The 11383-nt window shown below is 31.4% G+C and overlaps 1 protein-coding gene across 1 annotated transcript; it reads right to left on the minus strand.

Moving 5' to 3' along the window:
* Positions 1-5494: 5494 nt before the first annotated feature.
* LOC127702066 (GTP-binding protein GEM-like) lies at positions 5495-7627 on the minus strand. Its single transcript, XM_052206067.1, has 4 exons — positions 6984-7627; positions 6663-6745; positions 6129-6306; positions 5495-5781 (listed from the first exon to the last, which is right to left on the minus strand). Exons 1-4 carry the CDS (start codon positions 7534-7536, stop codon positions 5516-5518), a joined length of 1080 nt encoding a protein of 359 aa, XP_052062027.1. The 5' UTR covers positions 7537-7627; the 3' UTR covers positions 5495-5515.
* Positions 7628-11383: the final 3756 nt, after the last annotated feature.

Raw genomic sequence — 11383 nt, forward strand, 5'->3', positions numbered from 1 at the left:
TTGAGTTTGGAATTGGGAATACTTGTGCAAGGGATAGAAAGGTCTAATGTTTTAATACTATTGCAATAGAAAGAGACTTAGATTTTAATCTTGTGAATTTTCTGGTATCCAAATCTGATTAACACCGCCCCTAGTGTATGTAGTTTCACAATAAATATGATCAAAATGCCCGTATTTGATTGCTGATAAAATTGATGCTAATAATCAGGAAAAAGTTTTCGTTTAGCACTTGGAAGACGCAGCAAGATAACGTTGTTTGTAAGGACACTTACGTAATTTAGGTATCCAGATCTTCATTTTTGGTTGAAATTCCAAACGAACTATGAAATGAATTTTAATATGTCCAAAGTGTCGTTGGGTGTATGTTGAGTTTCCAAGTGTCAAATTTAATTCCTTTATCAAGCAGTCATGCGCATCTGGTACAGTAAAAATTGATACCGTTCATGTAAATACGTTTTGTGACTTACACAAAATCTGCGGGGACAAGAAAGTATTTGTCATGGAGGTAGGACAGGTGCTTCGTAACATGTTTTAAAGATCTATGAAGGATGTGTATTTTTATCACAATTGAGGCTTTTTTAATTGTTATTTGTATTACAGCCTTCATTCATTCCGAACAGAGTACATACGTCTTCCTATTCCCGTTTAGCACATTGGCTGGCAAAATCCTCGACTTTATTCATCAGTGTTTATGAAGTTGTGTTTCCAATTGATGGATATAAGCTCAAGAGATTTCGGGCATTTGGATAACATATTGTTTCAGAGAAGTGTTATGGAAAATGTTGAGGTCACCAGTAATAACGTGGCCAGCCGGATTATATGGGATATGACAAACTTGCACAGGTGCAATCATGAGATTTCGATTTGAATTCGTCAATTTTGAGACTGGTTTGATATAAGTATAAGAACTGAAAGGTACAGACTGATTTTTATAGTAAGAAGACATTTACGAGTGAACTTATATATTAAACAGGATATTGCTAAAGTTGATGACATCTAGACCTTTATTGGTAAAAAAAAGTTTAAGAAAGGATCGCTTTTTCTTACCAGTTTGAACAGCGGTTTGCTACAGTGGTTTCCATACATAAGTTGTACAGAGAAAGACATTTTTGAAAGGGGCAGTGAATACAGCTTCGTTCGGATGTGATGAATGCCCAACTGTTTTTGTATAAATGTCAAAAAGTCGGTAATGGAGACATCAGGGAGAGTAGGTAATGTATAATGACGATGATCATGACAATGTCTTCGTCGAGGAGCAAAGTTGAAAACATTCATCACATTCACTATCAACTTTGTCAATGCAACCATAAAATGTCGCAGTTCCCAATTCTCAATCCAGCATTCCGCCTTTTGTCTACGAAGAGGTGTTGACACTTGAGGGTTGTAAGTCCAGATTTGTACTGTGGATTTAAATGCTGGTAAGCAAAGCCTGATCCGCATAACGTTTATTAAGCCATGGTTACATAATGAATGACCCGAACATTTTATAAAGTTCGTGCGTACGAAGCGCTTTGCTTGATTTACCTTCACCAGGAACGTTTATGTATATGCTATACATGCTATATATATACTATCCGTGAAAATATATCATCAGAGGAACAATGACAAAAACATCATGATTATGATAACGATTGATTGATTGATTGTTGTATAACGCCACTTTCAGCACCATTGCGCTATTTATTAGTGGTCAAATTTATTGGTGGAGGAACCCGGAATGGCCGGAGAGAACCACCAACATCCGGTAGGAAATCTGACAATCCTAGTCAATTAACATTCGAGTCAAACGCACCTGTCATGAGTTGGATTCGAACTCACGACCTCAGTGTTGACAGGCCAGTGATACAGTAGTTCGACTACTTAGACAACTCGGCCATCGAGGCCCCTCATAATAAAGCCGTTTTGGAGAAATGTATGGAGTCAGAATCTTTGACATGTAGAAACATCCTATAGTAATGTTAGTCCAACTTTAATGGAAATAAGTTTCACTTTTATTGATTCGAGCGTCACTGATGAGTCTTTTGTAGACGAAACACGCGTCTGGCGCAAATACAAAATGTCAATCCTGGTATCTATGATGAGTCATTTTTTTCAATACATGTACTTCTTTTTTTTAATGAATTCTTACATCTTATGGCTTATGGGTTTAAGTTGATTTAAAATTTTAAACTCTGCTTCATACTTGTTTTTTTTTTTTTTTTTTTTGTAATTTCTGTTGGACTGTTTTTTTTTTTTATCTATGATCTAAGACAAGTAGGATGACTTTTCCTGTATTAGGTAGGTACATACAATTTCACTCAAACTATGATTTATACTTTAAACTAATCTTATGTAACAACCAGGCAGCTTGTCACTATGGCAACTTTAGAAAGAGAAGGGAACTATTGATTCAAAACTTTCAAGCAATGCTATGAGGACGTTAGCCTTAAGTTATGACTTCATTTATTCGCCCATCTATATAAAAAAAAATGATTAATCTTAATTTTCATGATTTCGGGTCCTCAATGCTAAAGTGTTTTGATTCGAGTGTTACTGATGAGTCTTCTGTAGACGAAACGCGCGTGTGGCGTACACAATGTTACTGTAATCCTTGTATCTTTAGTGAGTTTCTGTACAATATTTCTATTAATCATCATAATATTTAAATGTACGTTTTCCCTTGTTGTTTTAAATGATAATTTCGCCAGTTACACCAAATTCGCGGCTTTAACACTAGTTACTACATATGACGCTCGAATCATATGACTTATGATGCATGCACTGTATGAGATGTTTACCATGTCAATGTACCTGTTTTTAATCCCGTCAAAGGTAAAACCAATGCGATTGTTTTATTCCCGTGTATACATGATGGCGAATCGACTCAAGTATAAGCTGACGTCGGTATATTTCACAGATCATAAAAGATGCGTAAATAACGCACAATAACAGCATGTCTAAACACTAACAATATAACATTATTCAGACGACTTTTAGAAATACGTTGGTACAAATAGGATTCGGTATCACGCATTTTTTTGTTTTTTTGTTTTTACAATATTTGTTTTCATTAATTCATCTAATAAAATGTAGTAATATTTTTAAGTATAGTTACATGCAATAGATATGATTCATGAACACGCAGAGTAGACGTCGACGTTTATTTTGTTACAGAAGCACAGGTTATCTTCATCAAACTTAGTATCGATACAGTTCAATTTAACTGCTTATTTTTGTTATATATGGTTATACTGCAACGCTTTCAATTTCTCAGAGGTAATCGTGACAAGGTAATTAGGATGGAAATCCAAGAGGCTGACCAAGTCAAAACTGTGCTTACTCCTTCAAATAGCAAATAGTAATGCCATTAGTAAAATGCTATGAAAACAAACGCAATGTATATGTAATAAGAAAATTAAGGCGCTACTTTGAGTATTAACGATTTTCTTGACATTACAACAGAACCGATCTGATTTATTTTTTTGGTAAATGGAATATAATCATTTTAATTCTTTTTAAAATGTGTTCCTATACTTAAAGAAATCTAAAAGCACCGTTACGGTTCGTTAAGTAAGTGTAAATGGATGTTCGTTAAATGAATTTGAAAAGGGAGTATAAACTATGGATGGTTCACAGATACAATAACTCCCTAAATACTACAAAAAATGACTTCGATATGTATCATGTGACTTTTATTTTAAAATAAGTGAGGGTAAGGTCTGAAAAAATAGTTTAACCAAGCCCCTTTTCATACACCTTAACGGAACTGCGTCATTAATTGTCGTATGTCGTATTGTAATGCTTTTCATGTTTTGAAACTGGGATTTTAAGGACATGACAGATCTTTGATTTTCCTGTGAACTTTATTCACAACATTTGTTAACTCGGGACGATTTATGGCTTGTCCTATTGTATAGACACATGTTTATTGTCTCTCGTTAACCCAACATCTTCGTTTAATCTTAATAAAAATAGTATTTTATTGACCAAAACAAATATTTGTAATGTATATGTTGAAGATATCATTACACGGGAGATATCTGCAGCAGCAATCTTTATAATTCTGTCATCAATGTTCGGAATAATTTACCGATACAAATACAATTAACTATAGTTATCTTAATCCGTTTAATACAGCTTTATAGTACCGAGAATAAATATATAAAGTTTTCGTATTTTTATGTAATCCATGTTGCTTTAATTCTTTATTAGTATTCTGTGTTATGTTTTGGGACTTCTTTTCTCTTTTTTCATTTGTCCATGATGTGGTCGCTCTTCATTTATCTGTGATTGTGTATCCCTCATTGGCGTATTCATACTTCTGGATAAGTCTAACGCCTCTTTTAGCAAGTCTATGTGCAATTATAAGGTTGATACTTTATATTGCCGACGCCTTAGCATTGATTGAAAATGTTAATGCGGAATCAGTTATATTGCATGATAAACAGTTGATGTTAGACTAAATGCATCGATATGATGAGCCATTAAAGCCTTACGCTTCTAAAATGTCTAATACAAAATAAATAGATATCAAGTTTAATCTGTTGTACCATTTACACATTTCATCAATAAATTCGTAATGAATAGCGCTCGCAACCAAAAGTTGGAAATTCGAAAGATTCAAAGTGTTACTTGTGACGGGTACAACATGAGGAGCAGGGTCTGCTTACCCTTCCGGAGCACCTGAGATCACCCACGGTTTTTGGTGGGGTTCTTGTTGCTTAGTCGTTAGTTTTCTATGTTGTGTTTTGAGTACTTTTGTTTGTCTTTTGGTCTTCTTCTTTTTTTGCCATGGCGTTGTAAGTTTATTTTCGACTTATGAGTTTGAACGTCTTTTTTTGTATCTTTCGCCTCTCTTTTGTAACTTACATCTTGTACATTGTTATAGTTATCATCTCTTTTTTTATGTTCGTCGTACGTTTAAGTTACATTGCGTTCAGTTTTGCATAAAGTCATGTTAAATAAGGATAATTTGAAATTATTGAACATTGAAAATCTGTTTACAGTCTGCTAGTGCAAAACATAAGACACATGATAAAAGCAATTTTGTTTCATGTTTTTTTAATTATATTCCTATAAAAAACAAATTAACAATCATCATTAACAGATAAATAATGATAACTGATATCTAATTCAAATAATATGGTATTACCACAGACAATCATAACAAAGACATCAAACTTGATAACGTAACATAACAGTTTATTATGCGTATTCATTCAATATAAAACCAAATACATAAAAATGGCTCCCTGGTTGCCAGGTATAACAAAAATCAAATTATCAGAATCGAAAATCATCAAAATAAAAACAAACGAAAAAATTAATTTTCTATTCAAATATTAGGCACTTTAATGTATGATTTGTCATATTGCTTTTTACAAAAAAAACTTAATGATGTATACTAATGATATATAGTACGTTTATGAAAGTATGTTCAAAGTATTTTTCAATGTTAATACAATGTACTGTATTTAATACATTTCGTTTAAAATATATTTTTAATCATCCACAAACGCATTCATTATATCAAACATCACAGATCAAACAAATTTTCACACCGCGATAAAGGTTTAGAGTTTCTTCTAAAGAGTTTATTGAGAAGTTTTTTTGGTCCCTTACATGATGAATGCTTTTTCACTTTGTCCTGTGACAGCATCACTGCTTTTTCAATGGCATCTGGGTTAAGCTTCAGCTGTATTTGTTTCAATATTCCTACTAATAGTTCGTCAACTTTGTGATTTAACACAGCAGATGTTTCTATGTATTTGCATTCAAATTCTTTGGCGAGTTGACGTGCTTCTGAAAAAAAAATAGAATATTACTTATAGATAAGATAAATTGGTTCAATAATGTTACTTTTAGAACCTCCTTTTTTTGTAATCAATGCTAGAGATGAATATTATGTTAGTCTGTAACTGTAGCCTCATTTCTTGGTTCTTTGTTTTTCAATAAAGCTTTCTTTACAGTTGCAAATCGAATACAGCAGCTGTTTAATGATTTAAAATAGACATATCAATCACAAACGTGATGTTTGCCCCTTACCAAAACGATGCATTTTGCATTGCTATTGTATTAAAAAAAAATGTATAATAATTCAATCAATAAAGATAAAAGATAAAACAAACAAGCAATAGTAGCAATTTTACCTTCTTTGGTTATTTGTCGTTTTCTGACTAGATCAATTTTGTTTGCAACTAGTATAATTGGTCTATCACTATCAAGTTCGTTGCGCAGATAATGTAAAAATCCCTCTGCTATTGTAAACGAATCGCTATCGTGGACAGAGAACACAACAACATATGCATCAGCTGGTAGATCATCATTCTAAATTAAATAAAAGAATTGTAAAATTAGTTCAATGTATGCTTACTCTATAAATAGAATTGCAGACGTACGTAGCATTCAACTTATTTCCCTTTTTCACTTTATCAATTTTTATACAATATTTATGCAGATTTCATATTGAATACAAACACTGGAAAAACTATCTAATATTGCAGTTGAGAGTGATTTTATATTATTTGAATAACAAACTAGTATACTGAGTATATCAAAAGTATATATTATTCTTGGTTTTTGATTTATACAAGGTGAATATAAGATGAGATGCAATGCAATACATCTTTTTTGTTTTATCAAGTTATTGATGAGCACTCAAATAAAAATAAGGATCTACATACCTCAATTGATGAAAAATCTATGAATTCCATTGTAGATTCCTCATTGTCCACTACAACAGTGAGCGTGTTTTCGTCAAATTCATCTGAAAATATAAGAAATGTATGTTAAACCTTGTTGTATGTGTAAATTATAGGCATTTTGAAATACTATCTTAAACCATTTTCTGCAAGCGAATTTGTCGTCAAGTTATTTAAAAGTAATGGTTAAGATATGCAACAGATTCTTATTATATACAATTATTATTGGATTAATTAACGAACTCTTATAGCATTTATAGACAAAACATATTTTCTGTAATCTAAAATAATGAGGAAACTTACCGATTATAACTTCCGAAGACGACATGTACTCTGAGCTCATGAAGCGATTTTCCAATGCAGTTTTACCAACACCATGAGCACCCATAATTTGTACCCTGTAGTATCCAGTTGAGCAAGATGATGAGCAACTCCAAGTAGTAGAACTTTCAGTTGATGTGTCACTTGTAAGTCTAGACCTATAGTGAGATGATGCTGATGAACCACTGCTTTTTCTTCGACGACATCGAAGACTATTATTTAAAAGTCCATCCGATGTAAGTTTAAAAGACCGTACTCGTTTGAATTGTTTTTTTATTTCATTTACAATCAGGTCACTAGACGATCTGGATATTGTGACCGGAGATAAATGTATACTGTTCCTGTGTAAATCCTTTCTTAGAAAATCGTTTGTATGCCTTCGTTTTTTCTTTAAAGAACATGTCCGAGAATTCGGTTCTGATTGTGTTCCTTTGCTTATTCCTAATGATAAATGTTCCGAAAAGACATATCTTGGTTCCTGGCAATTCTGCATTTCGTTGTTATCAAATACCTCCAAATCTTTCTCTTTGGTCATAATTAAAAACAATTTAGATTGTTGCAATGTATTTAAACGGGATGAAATATTTTTCAACAACGTCAAAATCAAGATTCAATAAAACGGTACTATAAACACCCACTACGCATAACATACAGACTAATGATACAAACGATTTCCAATATCATGCCTTATTTATACTTTTTCTCTGAAAACGTTAATTGAGCACGTGACATGTCACTTCTTGAAGATTTCAATGTCAATAATCTATTGGTTAAATAGTGGTTATGTGTATGGAAACTGATTCCATGTGACAAATCTTCTGTTGATTTGGATACAAACAGTAGGAAGACGAGATGGGAAAATTGTTAACAGTCAGCATTGGTTGGGGTTCATAAAACGCATTTACAAGGTGTTATCTGCTTCAGTAGTTTTGAAAAAATAACCTTAAACAAGTAAATGAAAATAGATAGATAAATTCGATAGGATAGCAAGCAATATAGTTTAATAACAAAAGTTAAACTTTTCTAAATTATTGTTAAACTAAACATTATACAAAGTAAAATAAATTGTTATATGTAGATGCTTTGGTTTATATTTTTCGTATATATAATAACATACATTAAAGTATAACTATTCGATTCAAATCGTAAAAAAAAATAGCTTTACATTTTATAGTTAATTTTGTTGTTGAGTTGCTGTCCCATTAAAAATGGACAACGGTATGATGCACAGCAAATAAAAGTATCGAGATACCAGCTGCCAACCATCCAACAATTTAACAATAATTGATCGGTACTCGTTAATATTTAATTCATACGACGTGTCTTGTTTATCAAACGTTTTCGTACTTCAAAGAAGTTATTGCTTTTATCCTTAAAGCATTGTTCAAAACAATAGCAAGTCTCAATGAGAATATCTTATTGCAAATCGGATCTATGCTATATGTTTTAACGGTATTTTCCTTATTATTTTTTCCTTTTTATTTTGAATACATTTAAGATTTTAAAATATTATAATAATAGCCATTGAGTACAGATATAAAGGAACAAAAATTATATTAATACTAAAAATCAAACTTCATGTTTAGAATCGGTTTATAGACCATCAAAACCTATGGTTACTTTTAGAAAAGTCCCAGGGATGATAAATCCGTTCAAATTAATTGTGTAAAGAATATAATTATTTTCCATTTAATCGCACATATTTTGATAATACAACATATTCAGGTAAAACATCTAACATTTGATACAAAAATAAAATGGGGTTATAACCATACAAGAAAAATATGAAAATCCATCTAAGATAAAGATGGAATATCTAAGAGCATCAATTAAAAAGAAGTGCCTTGACAGTGTATCCAAAGCCATCTAAGATGGTAACAGATATTTTAACGGCACTATTTACCAAAGTTTTTAGAGTAACAAAAAAGGGATTCCTCGTTAGCTGGTACCTAGGGAGAATGACGATCGAAATGCAACAGTATTATTTCCGGTAATCGCACTATACAAGTACCAAACGTGAAATATCTTATCTTTTTTCTTGTAATCATAGTTCAGTATCATTGTGTTATTGTTTGATCATTTCTTTTACTTATTGATTCAATATTATTAGAAATACCTTTTCAACCTTAAAATACTTTATCCTTTTATCGACAGTATATCAAGTAATTAAGTGATAATTGGATATCTTTCAGAACAACATCACGATTTTATGAAATTATTTTTAGAAAACAAAAACTAGCCATTTTATGAAACAAAAAAAAACAAGAATTACTTCATCTGACGACTAATAAAATCAAATACAACTGATTGCTAGAAATGAGAAGGCTAGAACTTGTTTGAAGTTTTCATAAGATATCAAAACAAAAATATACATACAGTTCTTCTTTTGTTTCCATAGCACAACGAATAACCATTTTGATCGCATTTGATTAAAAGTATACTCTCAATAGGTCATGCAAACTGCTAGTTTGCTCTTTATATACTTTAACAATATTTTAACAAGTTAAAATTGATTTTGAAGTTTAACAGTTTTGAAAACATTTCATGAAACTATGTCAATGCTAGCATATGTTAGTATTCATTGGTAGTATATGAAATGAAACAATTACACAAATCAATGTAAACGAATTTGTATACAGATTTGGGGAAATCTTTATGATAGACTTCAACTTTTATGTACATAGTTCTTCGCATTTCACTTTCTTACAAAGGCCGTTAGACCAGGATCAAACATACCACACATTTTGCACATTTTGTATGTGATAATCTATCTTGCTCTAGATTCAGAATTCACAAATAATAAATGAAATTTGAAAGATTTATATAATATCGAAACATAAAAACATGTCAGATGACGAGAAATACTATCAAAAATATAAGACAAAGAAATTTCGGCAGAGGAAATCAGCTTATCTTTTCCTTCAAGTCTGTGAAGCTTAATCATCTCAATAAAGTTTAAATGAGAGTTGCACTGTTTTCATCATTCCCCAAGGTATAACTAAATAAACATAAGTGAGACAATGTGAAACTAGTCTATTTACATCAGATATACTACTCATTGTGCAAAATTGCTTGTTAATTTACTAGAATTGTAATGTTGGCGTTTCAACAAAAAACTTTTCTTTGTAAAGTATACCCACAATTTTGGGTCGTATTCAGGATTCTGGGCATACTCGATATTCACTTTTTAAATGTGAATGTAGCACATTTTATTTATTTGATAATCAATTTCTAAACAATCATTACACAGGAGGCGGAAGTTTGTGTTTGATACATTTACATATCCAAACTGTTACATTGTTTTCGCTTTCGATTAAAAGTATACTGTCAATATGTCATTCAAAATGCTAGCTTGCTCTTTATATATTTTGTAAATATTTGACCAAGTTGAAATTTTTTTTGAAATTAAACAGTTTTGAATACATTGTGATATAACGTTTCATGAATCAATGTCAATGTTGGTATATGTTAGTGTAGGTACATGAGGTATAAGAAACGAAAAAATTACACAAATCAATGTAAACGAATTTGTTTACAGATTTAGTGAGCTCTTTATCATGTTTATGATGGACCAACTTATATGTACATAGTTCCTCGCATTTCACTTCCTTGCATAGGCCGTTAGACCAGGACCAAACATACAACACATTTTGCACATTTTCTGTAATAATCTATTTGTCTCTAGATTCAGAGTTCATAAATGATTAATGAAAGTTGCATGAATGATGAAATATCAAAACAAAAAAAACCTGTCAGATAGAATGTCTAGATGCAACTTTGGCATAAAAATTTAAACGGCTTATAAATGCTTTTTTGAGCTATATAATGTCAAAATATGACATTTTTGCAGAATTTCAATCAAGTAAAGTTGTAAATCTCTTACTGTTGTTCATATTGACAATTGATACCATCAGACCATAAAGGGAAGTTGCCAAAGTACAGAATCTACATTTACTGATTTCATCTTTTAGGCCTGAGACCACAGTTATTTCGTTGTGCATTTCTTTTAGACAATAAATACAAATAAAGAAATTAAACAAACTCGCACTTTCTCTATCTCAATAAGTTATGTACAGTGTAGTGTACTACTCTCGAGACAAATTATATCAAAATCATATAAAAGTCTAGCAGTTTTAACTAAAAAAATAGACAGATGTATGTTAAGGGAGTCTATAATCCGTTTGGTAGCTCCATACATACTAATTGTTTACCGTTATCAACTGGTCAAAACTATTACTTTACCTACAAATTTTGTTTACATGTAATTTTATTTCCCTATTTATTATGTTATGCATTGAATATGAATAAATAACTTTGGACGGTGTAGGCAAAAGTTTCATCCCCCCGTTGTATATCTTGTAAATTGTGAAGATGGAAGTTAT

The sequence above is a fragment of the Mytilus californianus genome, unplaced genomic scaffold, assembly GCF_021869535.1.
Source record: "Mytilus californianus isolate M0D057914Y unplaced genomic scaffold, xbMytCali1.0.p SCAF_5, whole genome shotgun sequence".
NCBI lineage: Eukaryota > Metazoa > Mollusca > Bivalvia > Mytilida > Mytilidae > Mytilus > Mytilus californianus.

Coding starts and splice junctions, on each gene's coding strand:
- LOC127702066 (XM_052206067.1), bottom strand. CDS start 7,536: ATGACCAAAGAGAAAGATTTGGAGGTATTTGATAACAACGAAATGCAG. Junction 6,746..6,983: donor GTCTTCGGAAGTTATAATCG/GTAAGTTTCCTC, acceptor TTATATTTTCAG/ATGAATTTGACGAAAACACG. Junction 6,307..6,662: donor TAGATTTTTCATCAATTGAG/GTATGTAGATCC, acceptor TATTTAATTTAG/AATGATGATCTACCAGCTGA.